This window comes from Dicentrarchus labrax, unplaced genomic scaffold (assembly GCF_905237075.1).
Source record: "Dicentrarchus labrax unplaced genomic scaffold, dlabrax2021, whole genome shotgun sequence".
NCBI lineage: Eukaryota > Metazoa > Chordata > Actinopteri > Moronidae > Dicentrarchus > Dicentrarchus labrax.
In genome coordinates, this window is record NW_026137001.1 from 230,972 (window position 1) to 246,249 (window position 15,278).

At 40.3% G+C, this 15,278-nt stretch overlaps 1 protein-coding gene and 1 long non-coding RNA gene across 5 annotated transcripts; one reads left to right on the forward strand and one right to left on the reverse strand.

Annotated features, from left to right (window-relative positions):
- Positions 1-714: 714 nt before the first annotated feature.
- LOC127361326 (uncharacterized) lies at positions 715-13,698 on the reverse strand. Of its 4 annotated transcripts, none has more exons than XM_051395856.1 (7): positions 13,591-13,698; positions 8,692-9,183; positions 5,287-5,627; positions 5,055-5,226; positions 4,421-4,814; positions 2,076-2,141; positions 715-1,999 (listed from the first exon to the last, which is right to left on the reverse strand). In XM_051395856.1, exons 2-7 carry the CDS (start codon positions 9,136-9,138, stop codon positions 1,191-1,193), a joined length of 2,229 nt encoding a protein of 742 aa, XP_051251816.1. In that variant the 5' UTR covers positions 9,139-9,183; positions 13,591-13,698; the 3' UTR covers positions 715-1,190. The 4 variants fall into 4 exon arrangements, with proteins under 4 accessions (XP_051251816.1, XP_051251814.1, XP_051251815.1 ...); XM_051395854.1 differs by having other exon boundaries at positions 5,055-5,256; XM_051395855.1 differs by having other exon boundaries at positions 5,055-5,196; positions 5,227-5,627.
- Positions 5,586-6,000, forward strand: LOC127361334 (uncharacterized). The gene is made up of 3 exons (XR_007884254.1): positions 5,586-5,663; positions 5,708-5,827; positions 5,868-6,000. It is a non-coding gene; the product is annotated as an uncharacterized LOC127361334 (long non-coding RNA).
- Positions 13,699-15,278: the final 1,580 nt, after the last annotated feature.

Consider the following 15,278-nt stretch of genomic DNA (forward strand, 5'->3'; position numbering starts at 1 on the left):
GGTTTTAATTTTTTTTGGGGGGCGACAACACAGATTAGCGCCGCCTGCTGTTATGGGGACGTATTATGCCTCTCGCACGCGCAGAACATACGCTCCAGTCGGCGTCGGTTTGGTGTGTTCGGAGGCATTTTTTGGACCGACTCGGGGAGACGGGGGCCGACTGATCAGTCCAACTGCTTTACTGCCGACGGTCGGCCGTCGGGTGGTGTATACGGGCCTTTAGAGTGACTGCTGCCCTCAGTATTGCCTGAATTTATTACATTTTACTAAATGTCTGACGGTGTTGACAAAAAGTGGGGACACAACTTTGAAACCTTGTGAAATGTGAAAAGTGTCATTGAAAAACAACTTTGCTCTGATATAATATATTATTAAGGTTTTCTTTTGGTGAAGCAAGTTCTTTTTAATTAACATTTTTGTCCATTTTATTTAATATGAATGATTGAACCCTTCTCTGTGAACATGCTGTTTCTGATGTAGTGGGAAGACAGCAAGTGTCATAAATCTTATAAAATAATGTATAAATTAAATTGAATTGGATAATTGTGTTCAGTACATTCTATTGTTAATCCCTCGTAACATCTACAATAGAAATACAAGAATCAGTGCAGATCAGAGCTATCATCAGTGTGTCCTGATATTGATAATTGAATATTTAGTTAATCAACTTTTATCAATTGTTTATATCGAATGGTAAATTATATACTGCACAAATAAAACATAATTTCATTTTTTATTTAGAAAGTTTGTGCAAATTTTCAATTTAACATTTTACAAAATATAAAATATTAATGTCTTAGTGAACCACAGAACCGGAGCGGGCCCAAATGAGCCACAGAACCCGAGTGGGGCGGGCCGACGGAGGCCAACTGATATCCAATGGCTCCGACCAGGACTCTGACTCTGGGGATGAAGACCTGGCGGGTTCAGGCAGTGACAGGAGAGGAAGAGGAGGAAGAGGAGCCAGTTGGGAGCCAGTTAATTAGTCAGTAACTGTTACTTGTTGAACGAGGTACGCTGAAACAACTTCAGGTTAATTATTAAATATAAATTGTTGTTTGTCGACAGTCAGTTCTTGCACTGCGTTACCATGGTAACACTGACACTGACACTGGTTTTACTGGAGACCGGTTCCAGTGATGACCCCTTATTCAGTCCTAGTCAGGGTCCCCTTGGACAGGACAGGTCCATTAGAAGTGGACATGTCCAGAATGAGGATTAGCTGGCGGTCCTCCCGGGGCCAGGTCCTGGATCAGGTTCCTGCTGACTACGTAGTGCTGGGTCAGGGTCTCGTCAGTCCACTCAGTCCTGGACAGCAGCTGGTCCATGTGAGGCCCCAGGGTCCTGTGAGGGTACGGACTGATGGAGGGGTCCCGCTCCAGCACAGACTGTCCAGGGCCTCGATGAGGTCCATCGGGTGCATAAAGTGGACCTGTCAGTACAGAACTGTCCCGATCCAGGGGGGTCTGCAGTCCCTGGGTCTCCATCTGGTACAGCTGCTTCTTATGGACCTGGATGTGGTCCTGGTGGTCTAGTCTAGAATGGCACAGCTGCTTTTTGTGGATCAGGTGGTCCTGGTGGTCCAGTTGAGCCTGGTACTGCTGCTTCTTCTGGTTCTGAATTTGGTCCTGGTGGTCTATCTGAACTTGGTACTGCTGCTTCTTCTGGTTCTGAATATGATCCTTGCCCTGCTGGTCCATCTGGGTCTGGTACTGCTGCTTTTTCTGGTTCTGGATTTGGTCTTGCTGTTCCTGGTCCTGCTGGTCCATCTGGGCATGGAACTGCTGCTTCTTCTGGCTCTGGATTTGGTTGTGGACCTGGTTCTTGATGTCCTTCCAGTGCCGGCCTCTGAGGACTGGCTCCAGGTCCAGACAGCGCTGACAGACCTCCTTCCCAGGGACTGACTGGACCAGGACATGGACTCCCAACTGTCTCCAGACTGCCTCCTTCTCTGCAGACGACCAGGGCCGGCGCCGCACCTTCCGAGGCCCTGCTGGGACTGAAAGGCAGACGGGAAGGGGGTCAGACCAGACCTCCTGACCGGACAGCGGACAGCTGAATCAAGGAGAACCCACCTGTGACTGGAGTCTGCAGTCTGGACTCTAGGGTGGTCACTGGTCGGGTACTGGTCTCTGGTGGACCTACAGACAGGCAGAGAGACGGGTCAGGGTTCAGGGTCTGGACTTTAATCCTCGGAGCCAAAGAGAATATACTGATGACTTGAATTGTGATAAAACCACAGTTTCTGTGGTTGATGACCGATTAAATAATGAATAAATGATAATCAATAATTAATAATAAAATATTTGGTTGAAGCTGTCAGTTAGTGGTTTTGAATCAAAAACCATCAGCAGATAACAGCTGTCAAAGCTGAACACACAGATTATTTCTTCAAACAAAAGTATTCAGCCTGATTAATTATCTATTAATTTTTCCTGTCCACCGCAAATCAGTAACACTAATGATCTCTACTTGGTTCAATTCAATTAGATTTTATTTGTATTGCACCAATTCATAACAGACGTTATCTCAGGGACTCTTTTCAAATAGAGCAGGTCTAAACCGAACTCCTTATGATCACCGCAGATAGGATCAATAACACCAATGATCTGTTAGTGATCACCACAGTTGGTCTTACTCATATTCTATCTGTGCAGGATCAGAACTCACCCTCTGGTCTTGGTCCAGACAGCTCCTGATCCTGGTCTTTACAATCAGGTCTGGGAGTTGGACTACATAGTATGGTTTTTTCAGTCGTTGGCTTGCACAGAGACAGCTCTAGTTAAAATAAAAAAAAATTTTATTTTAATGGTTTTTTTTTTTTTTATATTTTTTTTTTAAAAAAAATAATTTTTTAAAAAAAAAAAAAAAAAAAAAAAAAAAAAAAAAAAAATTTAAAAAAAAAAAAAAAAAAAAAAAAAAAAAAAAAATATTATATATTAAAAAAAAAAAAAAAAAAAATATAAAAAAAAAAAAAAAAAAAAAAAAAAAAAAAAAAAAAATATAATATATTAATTAACATAAAATCCACATTTGCCCAACAACTTGTCTCCTATCTCTGGAGGTCTTTCCTGATTTGTTATTAAGGTGTATTTTTGGAAAAGTCCATCAATGCAGACCCGGTCCTTCCATTTTGGCCCCCCCCTCCCCCCCCCCCCCCCCCCCCCCCCCCCCCCCCCCCCCCCTCTCTCTCTCCCCCCCCCCCCCCCCCCCCCCCCCCCCCCCCCCCCCCCCCCCCCCCCCCTTCCTTTTTTACTCTCCCTTTTTATTAAATAAAAAAAAAAAAAAAAAAAAAAAAAAAAAAAAAAAAAAAAAAAAAAAAAAAAAAAAAAAAAAAAAAAAAAAAAAAAAAAAAAAAAAAAAAAAAAAAAAAAAAAAAAAAAAAAAAAAAAAAAAAAAAAAAAAAATTAAAAAAAAAAAAAAAATTTTTAAAAAAAAAAAACCCCCTTAACACACCCTTTAAAAATTTTATTACTATTGATCCAGATCTCCTGTACACCATCATACTGCAGACCTGAACCACTATAGACCTAAACCACTGTAGACCTAAACCACTGTGGACCTAAACCACTGTGGACCTGAACCACTGTGGACCTGAACCACTATAGACCTAAACCACTGTGGACCTGAACCACTATAGACCTAAACCACTGTAGACCTGAACCACTGTAAACCTAAACCACTGTAGACCTGAACCATTGTAGACCTAAACCACTGTAAACCTGAACGACTGTAGACCTGAACCACTGTAGACCTGAACCACTGCAGACCTAAACCACTGTAGACCTGAACCACTGTAGACCTGAACCATTGTAGACCTGAACCACTGTAGACCTGAACCACTGTAGACCTGAACCACTATAGACCTAAACCACTGTGGACCTGAACCACTATAGACCTAAACCACTGTGGATCTGAACCACTGTAAACCTAAACCGCTGTAGACCTGAACCATTGTAGACCTGAACCCCACACAGACCACATTGTTACCTGTGTTGGGGTCAGTAGATATTGTTACCTGTGTCGGGGTCAGTAGATATTGTTACCTGTGTCGGGGTCAGTAGATATTGTTACCTGTGTCAGGGGTCAGTAGATATTGTTACCTGTGTCGGGGGTCAGTAGATATTGTTACCTGTGTCGGGGTCAGTAGATATTGTTACCTGTGTCAGGGGTCAGCAGGTTTTGTTACCTGTGTCGGGGGCTGCAGGTATTGTTACCTGTGTCGGGGTCAGCAGGTATTGTTACCTGTGTCGGGGGTCAGTAGATATTGTTACCTGTGTCGGGGGTCAGTAGATATTGTTACCTGTGTCGCGGGGTCAGTAGATATTGTTACCTGTGTCTGGGGTCAGTAGATATTGTTACCTGTGTCGCGGTGTCAGTAGATACTGTTACCTGTGTCGGGGTCAGCAGGTATTGTTACCTGTGTCAGGGTCCAGCAGACCCAGGCTGTCCCACTCTCTCCCCAGCAGGTGGTAGAAGTCGGTGGTCTTGGCCGCAGCCTCCCAGTCTCCGTCCTGCAGACTCTCTCCGATGGCGATTTCACAAACCGTCTTCAGCGTGGTCTTCACTGCCAGCGGGGGCCGGCTCCAGCGGTACCCAGACGCCTTCCTGGCGGCAGCAAGAGCCAGGCTGAGGCGCCCTGGGGCCAGGAGATCCTGGAGGGTCTGGACACCAGAGTCCAGAGACTTGGCGGCCAGGAGGAACCTGCCGAGCTCCCTTAGCTTCTGACTGACGTAGTCGTACCTCCTCTGGCCACCATCTTGGTTCCCCATCAGCTTGTTTCCATATTTACAGATCAACCAATCAGATTTGACCTGGACACAGCAAGGAGGGGTGGGGTCAAAACAGACCGGTAGGAGGCAGTGTGTGACAGCCATGATCAATACTGTGGTCAATAAACAAATATTGTTATTGTTAGAGTCAACATGCTTTTATCGATTCGGTAAACAAGATAAACAAAACATTGTAGCAAATAGCATCAAATAGCAAATAGACTGTAATTGTAACGGTTGTGTTGTAACAAATCCAATGGGGGGGGGGGGGGGTCAACGGACCTGGTGGGAGACGTGGTCCTGGTTCATGCGGTGCAGGACTTCGCTACAGCTCTCAGACGCACCGCTGGAGATCGGAAGGAGGCGGGACGCTGCAGCCTGGACCCTGCTGCGCTTCCTGGGCCGGTCGGTGCTAGGGTCAGAGGTCACATTCTGGTCCACAGCGGGGTCAGAGGTCACATTCTGGTCCACAGCGGGGTCAGAGGTCACATTCTGGTCCACACCAGGGTCAGAGGTCACATTCTGGTCCACAGCGGGCCGTTTGGTGCCGATCTGCTCTGCTGTGGCGGTCTCTCCTAATGGCGGTCTGTCCTCTGTGGAGGATCTATTGTCTGCTGGATCGCAGTCCAGCTTACCTGTGGACTCCACGACGGGGTCAGAGGTTGTCTCTGCTGAGGGGGCGGAGTCTTTGGAGGGGTCAGAGGTCATCTTCCTACGACAGGACGCCTGATGTTTCCAGAGGTCAGCACGCAGGAAGAAACCGAGGCATAGCGGGCACGGCAGGTAGTTCCTCGCATCCACTTCCTCTGAAGGCTGACGCCAAGGGACGATCTCGCCACTGCCCTGTCTGATCACCTGACCCACAGACAGGACGTCAGAGACAGACAGGAGGTCAGAGATAGACAGAAAGGAAGTCAGAGACAGACAGACAGTAGGTCAGAGACAGACAGAAAGGAAGTCAGAGACAGACAGACAGGAGGTCAGAGACAGACAGAAAGGAAGTCAGAGACAGACAGGAGGTCAGAGACAGACAGGAGGTCAGAGACAGACAGTAGGTCACAGACAGACAGACAGGAGGTCAGAGACAGACAGGAGGTCAGAGACAGACAGACAGACAGGAGGTCAGAGACAAACAGGAGGTCAGAGACAGACAGACAGGAGGTCAGAGACAGACAGACAGGAGGCAAGAGAAAGACAGACAGGAAGTCAGAGACAGACAGGAGGTCAGAGACAGACAGACAGACAGACAGACAGGAGGTCAGAGACAAACAGGAGGTCAGAGACAGACAGACAGGAGGCAAGAGAAAGACAGACAGGAAGTCAGAGACAGACAGGAGGTCAGAGACAGACAGACTACATAGACTGATATATTGATCACTAGTGATGGCAGTGCGACACTGAAGCTTCGATACGTGCTTCGAATCCTGAACTACAATTCCATAGAACCACTGCTTCAAAGCTTGCTTTGATGCGGAAAATAATCACGTGACAAATGACGTCACAAAGTTTTTTTGTTGACGTCCAATCAGGTGATTCACTGCCCAGATTCCAACAGGTGACAGGTTGAGACAGTTTTGAATTTGAGCGCCATTAACACTTTATAACCGCTCTAAACAATGCACAATTTGTGGGTTGTTATCGTAGTTGGAGAGTTATTACTTTTGAGTTATTGCATTTGTATTGATTCATTGCGTTTGTATTGATTCATTACCCAGCATCAAGTGTCCCCTGTGAGCAAGTATTCTCCAAATGTGGAGAAATAGTGAGCAAAAAAAGGAACCGGCTCAATCCAAAAACTGTTGAAAAAAATAATGTACCTTAATAAAAATCTTTGACTGTTCCCCATCCCCTCCTGTCATAGTTACACAAGCACACCCCAACCTATACAATATTTTCCCAGCATTCTCTCCTCAATAACATAATACACACATTCATCAATCTTTATTTGTAAATAGAACATGATATAGATAAGAATTTTCAAAGCAAATACACTTTACATCCAAGGGTGATCAAAGCAAACAAGCTTCAGAACAAAAGGTGTTTTCTACAAAGTTTCTCTAACACTGCTCGCTAGATGTGTGCGTGTGCGTGCATGCAAGTATGTAATTAAAAGCCTCCTGTCCATCAACCAGTCGGCCTAATTTGACTGCAGCCTTGCACTTTGCCAGGAGAGGTCACTGTAACTGAAGCTTCGAGTAATGAAACATTGTGAAACAATTGGCTCAAGTGGTTCAGTGCTTCACAAAAGCTTCGTTTGCCCATCACTATTGATCACTAACAGTTTATAGACTGATATATTGATCACTAACAGTATATAGACTGATATATTGATCACTAACAGTATATAGACTGATATATTGATCACTAACAGTTTATAGACTGATATATTGATCACTAACAGTATATAGACTGATATATTGATCACTAACAGTTTATAGACTGATATATTGATCAATATAGACTGATATATTGATCGCTAACAGTTTATAGACTGATATATTGATCACTGACAGTATATAGACTGATATATTGATCACTAACAGTATATAGACTGATATATTGATCACTAACAGTATATAGACTGATATATTGATCACTAACAGTATATAGACTGATATATTGATCACTAACAGTATATAGACTGATATATTGATCACTAACAGTATATAGACTGATATATTGATCACTAACAGTTTATAGACTGATATATTGATCACTAACAGTATATAGACTGATATATTGATCACTAACAGTATATAGACTGATATATTGATCACTAACAGTATATAGACTGATATATTGATCATTAACAGTATATAGACTGATATATTGATCACTAACAGTATATAGACTTATATATTGATCACTAACAGTATATAGACTGATAAATTGATCACTAACAGTATATAGACTGATATATTGATCACTAACAGTATATAGACTGATATATTGATCACTAACAGTATATAGACTGATATATTGATCACTAACAGTATATAGACTGATATATTGATCACTGATATATTGATCACTAACAGTATATAGACTGATATATTGATCACTAACAGTATATAGACTGATATATTGATCACTAACAGTTTATAGACTGATATATTGATCACTAACAGTTTATAGACTGATATATTGATCACTAACAGTTTATAGACTGATATATTGATCACTAACAGTATATAGACTGATATATTGATCAATATAGACTGATATATTGATCACTAACAGTATATAGACTGATAAATTGATCACTAACAGTATATAGACTGATATATTGATCACTAACAGTTTATAGACTGATATATTGATCACTAACAGTATATAGACTGATATATTGATCACTAACAGTATATAGACTGATATATTGATCACTAACAGTATATAGACTGATATATTGATCACTGATATATTGATCACTAACAGTATATAGACTGATATATTGATCCTAACAGTATATAGACTGATATATTGATCTAACAGTTTATAGACTGATATATTGATCACTAACAGTTTATAGACTGATATATTGATCACTAACAGTATATAGACTGATATATTGATCAATATAGACTGATATATTGATCACTAACAGTATATAGACTGATATATTGATCACTAACAGTATATAGACTGATATATTGATCACTAACAGTTTATAGACTGATATATTGATCACTAAAGTTATAGACTGAATTGCTTAGACTGATATATTGATATTGGTTTGCATAGTGAATACTACGCACTTCATTTAGTCCACATCAGTACATACTGCTGGTAGGAGGGTTAGACAGTGAGACAGACAGACACAGTGAGACAGACAAAGTGAGACAGACACAGTGAGACAGACAAAGTGAGACAGACACAGTGAGACAGACAGACAGGAGTAGAGACAGACAGGTGTACAGACCTCAATGTTGTGCATGTAGTTGCCCCTGCAGCGCAGGTGTTCCAGCAGCAGGTGGCGCTGTCTGGAGCCTGTGGGCAGCGTGCTGGCGGTCGCCACTTCCTGTTGGTCGGCGTGTTTCCTCAGCAGGTGGCGAGCAATCTTCACCTGCGGCCGGCGGCAGAACACGCAGTAATGCTTCTTATCCCAACGCCGCTTCCCGTCGCTCCACGTCCTCTTCACCGTCACGCCCTCCTTCTTCTCCTCCTGACCCCGCCTCTTCTCTTTCTGACCACGCCTCTTCTCACCGGGGCCCCGCCTCTTCTCCGCAGCCCGCCTCTTCCCTCTCTGACCCCGTCTGCCAGGGACGGCGGCTCCCTGGCGACGGGGCCGGCGGCCATCAGTCTTCGTTAGCTCCTCGTCCGGAGAGGAGGTGTGGTCTGAGGCCTGGACCCCGGTACTGTTCGCCATGGCAACCAGAGCACGCCCACAGCGGTTGCCGTGGTAACAGAGGACCTGATGATGAACACACACACACGAACACACAGGTGTGCACATTTGAACTGACAGCAGCTGTAACTTCAGGTAAAACTGTTTTTATACAGAATGAATCCATCAAACTGCTTCAGAGACACCAGATGTGATTTCCCCTTGGGGATGATCCATCTATTGATCGATCCATCTATTGATCTATCCATCTATTGATCCATCCATCTATTGATCTATCCATCTATTGATCCATCCATCTATTGATCTATCCATCTATTGATCGATCCATCTATTGATCTATCCATCTATTGATCCATCCATCTATTGATCTATCCATCTATTGATCCATCCATCTATTAATCCAGAATGCTGCGCGAGTACTGACAGGAACTAGAAAAGAGATACACTCTCCTGTACTAGTTCTCTGCATTGGCTCCCTGTAAAATGTAGAATAGAATTTAAATCCTCCTCCTCACCTATAAAGCTCTTTGGTCAGGCCCCTTCTATCTTAAGGCTCATAGTTCCTATTACCCCACTAGAACACTACCTTTCGAATGCTGGGCTACTTGTGGTTCCTATAGTCTCTAAAGTAGAACAGGAGCCAGAGCCTCGTTCCAGCTCCTCTCCTGTGGAACCAGCTTCCGTTGTGGTTCGGGAGGCAGACACCCTCCACATTCAGGTAGGCTTAAGACTTCCTCTTGATAAAGCTTATAGTTAGGGCTGGATCGTTGAGTCCTGAACCATCCTTAGTTATGTGCTATAGGCCTAGACTAATGGGGGTTTCCTGGTGCACGAGCTCCTCCTCTCCCTTTTGCACTATTCATGTTCCATTAATGCATGTTACTAATTTCTTCTTCCCTGGGTTCTTGTCCTTTTCGTCTGCGGTTCTTGTCGATCCTGGTGGGCCTCCTGCCATGGTCCTGCTAGATTGCCATTGCCAATACTGTTGTTGCTGTGCACCTGTCTGTCGTCCCGCCCCCCTGCCCTCTGTCTCACCCCAACTGGTCGAGACAGACGACCACCACCTAGGCCGAGGATCTGTCTGGTTTCGGCCTTTTAACAGGCAGTTTTTCCTTGCCCTTGTGCCAAGTGCTTGCTCTGGTGGTACTGTTGGGTCTCTGTAAATAATGTTTTAAAGTTCCGTCTATTGATCCTGATCTATTATTGAAAAGTGTCCGGATAATCCTTCTATTATGAATTGGCGCTATACACATAAAATTGAATTCCATCCAGCTATTGAATCTATCCATCTATTGATCCATCCATCTATCCATCTATCACCAGACTCCATTCAAATAACTCCCAGATTAAAGGGGACATTTTATGCAAAACCAACTTTTGAATCATTTGATTATGTACATTTGGGACTCTGGAGGCCTATCAGCAGCAAAATGTGAAAAATAATCACTCAGTCATGTTTTTGTGGGCTGCCTCAGTCAGAATATAGAAGAGAAATCAGTCTGTTCAGATTTTTCCCCGTTAATGACGTCAGTTATGTTGCCACCACCGCAGTTTACTTCCTGTTGACTATCGGAGCTCCGCCATTGTTACTATAAAAGAACAAGCTAGGGGAGAACAAGCAAGTCCATCCAGCAGCCTGCAGCCTGCAGCCTGATGTCTGGGGAAAGGCTTCAGCAGACAAACTGTTCAGTCATTGGCTGCACAGCCCAACACTCATTTACATATGTATGTTGGCTTTATGTTGGTCTGTATTTAGTAGAACCGGGAAGATAAAGATAGATAGCTTTAATTGTCTTTAACCTGGTAACTTATTATCTGCTGGTAGCTCAGTATCTGTTCACCGTGTGGATCAATACAGCTGTGATCAGAAGACACCGTACTGTGTGTAATTCAGTGGAGGTCATTAGTTTGGTAGCATTGTAGCTTTGATAAGCACACAGCAGCTCTGTGATGTCACTGTGTTACTATGGTTACTGAGTCTGTCGGACTTTATGATGTAATATGAGGGGCAGTGTGATCGATAACCGATAATCGTTAGAAACTACCAAAATACAGAGAGTGAGTTATAGTGATTATTGTCTGTTTGTGTAACTTGCTAACGTGCTAACCAGCTGGGGCTAACTGAGTTGTTGTGTGTGTGTGTGTGTGTGTGTGTGTGTGTGTGTGTGTGTGTGTGTGTGTGTGTTATAGTGTGTAAATGAACTTGATCAACGTGCACCAGAGTTAACAATAGAGCTGCAGTGAGAGAGAAACAGTCAAAATGCTATACTATATTATATTATACTGTATTATATTATACTGTATTATATTATACTGTATTATATTACACTGTATATTATATTATACTGTATATTATATTATACTGTATATTATATTATACTGTATTATATTATACTGTATATTATATGTACAAGTAACACTGAATCTTCCATGTTTTACAGGTGACCTGATGAAGCTCAGGTGTTCCTGGACCCATCAGAGGACAGAGACAGCTGCAGCATCAGGACAGTCTGGGTATCCAAAGGAAGACTGATGAAGATGAACACTGACTGCAGAGCTCCATTACCAGCTCACACTTCAATATACTAGAAACCATAAACCTTGATGGAGGACATGATCTGCACAGTTTACATAAAAGTTCTAGCTTTGTTACTTACAACATGTGTAACTGGAATATGAATGAAATATAAATAAAGTGTTTTATTTTTAAGAAGAGTTTTGGTCATTTTTAAATTCAGTAATAAGTGTGGTTTTATATCAATAACATGTTATTTCACAAAGGTTTTATAAAGATTTTGAAAGAGTTGAAACTCTGGTCATCTATCAATATGAAAATGTGGAATTTAAACCTGTAATAATGACTGTAAGCAACACAATACATTACTGTCTCACAGTCAAATTTATTATGTTGGAAGATAAATTACATCACAATATATAATATAAATGATAGAATATTCAGTATACAGTATTTTTAATGGGGTTTAAACATAATTGCAGCTTTTACAAATATCTGAAGGTGAACTTTGGTAATAATACTTAGTTAAAATATCAGACTATGAAATATGGATACAGTACCGTTAACAGTTGGTTACTGAGCAGTTTTTAAACCCCATAAACAATTGACTTTGTTAGATGAGTGATTCCTTCAGTTATGTTGGCATGTTGTACAGGATAAAGTATTCCAGGTTTCTGTTTCCATGGTCTCAGTAAACTAATGGTTATAAAGAATATAACAGATGGGAGGTTACAGTAATCATTATACTATTACTCTGATTACTTTGGTACAGTTACTGGCTGTTTCTTCACTAAAAACAACTGCTTGACTAATGTTGTTAATATTATGTAATATATAATATGTTTAACTTCACTGGGCTGTGTAGACTGTAGGTCACTGCTCACTGCTGTACCTGGAAAGACATAAAACACAGTGTTGGTTCTCATAGTTAAGGTATAAACACTAACATTAGATAGATAGAGGTTAATATATATATATATATGTATATATATTAGTTATATGTATGTATATGTAATTAATATATCAGTATTTACCTGAGGAACTCGTCACAGAAAGCTGTAATCCTGATTGTTGTTGTTGATTTCAGGTCAGACTCCCGCTCTAACATGTCCGCTGGTGCAGTTTTTGGTTTAGAAGCAGTTATTGAATTAATATTGACGGTAGAAATGCAGATAAACGCGTCATAATGCCGACCAATCAGAGCAGACTGGGCTTTTCGGGAGGGGGGTCTTAAAGAGACAGGAGCTGAAACCGATCGATTCAGACAGAGGCTGAAAAGAGGAGCTCAGCTATCGGCAGTATGAGAACAATAATGTGTTTGTTGAACATTAAAACATCTAAACCTATTGTAAATAAACCTATAATAAACAAATACATATATCAACCTGACAGGGAATAATATGACTGCTTTAAAGATTCTGTAGGAACACAAAGTAAACAGTTCCTTAATATCAACATCAGCATCCATAAACAGATTATCAATGAGTGAACATATTGGTAACCTGATCAATGAGTGAACATATCGGTAACCTGATCAATGAGTAAACATATTAGTAACCTGATCAATGAGTGAACATATTGGTAACCTGATCAATGAGTGAACATATTAGTAACCTGATCAATGAGTGAACATATTGGTAACCTGATCAATGAGTAAACATATTGGTAACCTGATCAATGAGTGAACATATTGGTAACCTGATCAATGAGTGAACATATTGATAAGAGCAGGTCGGCGGAAGAGGGCGTGTCCGATAATGGAAGCGTATTTACGTTCAGCCTGAATGCTAACAGCTAGCATTGAGAAGCTAACGGCAGCAGCCTGTTAGCGCTGTTAGCATTTTAGCGGCTAACGTTGAGCTAACTAGCTCACATGCTGTTGATGAGAGAGGAAGCTAAAGCTAACAGCTGCTAACAAACAGACACAGAACATAAAGTCTGAAACAAACGATGCTCACCTGCTAACAGCTGCTAACAGCTGCACACTCTTCCTCTTCCTCCTCTTCCTCCTCTTCTTCAGCCTCTTCTTCAGCCTCTTAATGGCGGTGGGCAGCTTGTTCTACCGCCACCTGCTGGACTGGAGCGGAAACATCCTGTAATTAATATAATAAATATAATTAATATAATAAATATAATTAATATAATTAATACATTCATATTATTTTATTTCTTAAAGCAGTTTTAGTTTCATTCAGACTTTAAAATGAACCAGAAACACAAAATAACTCAATCTCATTATTTATTCTCATGTGTAAAATACTGATATTAACTAATATTAACTAATACTGATATTAACTAATACTGATATTAACTGATATTAACTAATACTGATATTAACTGATATTAACTAATATTAACTAATATTAACTAATAACTGATATTAACTAATATTAACTAATATTAACTAATACTGATATTAACTGATATTAACTAATATTAACTAATATTAACTAATACTGATATTAACTGATATTAATTAATATGAACTAATACTGATATTAACTGATATTAACTAATACTAACTAATATTAACTGATATTAACTGATATTAACTAATATTAACTAATATTAACTAATACTGATATTAACTAATACTGATATTAACTAATATTGATATTAACTAATACTGATATTAACTGATACTGATATTAAATGATATTAACTATACTGATATTAACTATACTGATATTAACTAATACTGATATTAACTGATATTAACTGATACTGATATTAACTGATATTAACTAATACTGATATTAACTGATACTGATATTAACTGATATTAACTAATACTGATATTAACTGATATTGATATTAACTAATACTGATATTAACTTGATATTGATATTAACTAATACTGATATTAACTGATATTGATATTAACTAATACTGATATTAACTGATACTGATATTAACTAATACTGATATTAACTGATATTGATATTAACTAATACTGATATTAACTGATACTGATATTAACTAATACTGATATTAACTTATATTGATATTAACTGATATTAACTGATACTGATATTGACAGATATTAACTTATATTGATATTAACTGATACTGATATTAACTGATATTAACTGATACTGATATTGACAGATATTAACTTATATTGATATCAACTGATACTGATATTAACTGATACTGAAATTGTTAATTTACAAATGGTTCTGTTACTGTGTTAGTGTTATACAGGTAGCTGAGATTATTAGATCTTAGTGCTGCATTTGACACCATTGACCATGATATTCTTTTACAGAGACTTGAGCATCAAATTGGCATTAAAGGAAACGCACTAAGCTGGTTGAGGTCATATTTATCAGATCGTCACAGTTTGTACATGTTAACAATGAATCTTCAATAAATACTACAGTTAGTCATGGAGTTCCACAAGGTTCTGTACTTGGACCAATTCTATATACTTTATAAATGCTTCCTTTAGGCAACATTATTAGGAATCACTCCATTAATGGATGAGTGTAGAAGCTCTGTGTTGGACTCACTGAGTGAGAAACTCCCTGATAGAAACACTTTGTAATATTGACCAGAGGAAACAGCAAGGAACCATATTGAACAGAGTGATCAGGGACTGTAATACATGGTTCTGACCACTGGGGGTCTCTAATGCAGCTCCATT

Excerpts from the sequence above, each read along its gene's own strand:
- LOC127361326 (XM_051395853.1), bottom strand. The coding sequence starts at position 9,138 with ATGGCGAACAGTACCGGGGTCCAGGCCTCAGACCACACCTCCTCTCCG. Across the intron at positions 4,815-5,054 it reads AGGACCACGTCTCCCACCAG|GTCAAATCTGATTGGTTGAT; the intron begins GTCCGTTGACCC and ends TGCTGTGTCCAG. Across the intron at positions 2,142-4,420 it reads TCTGCTGGACCCTGACACAG|GTCCACCAGAGACCAGTACC; the intron begins GTAACAATACCT and ends GCCTGTCTGTAG.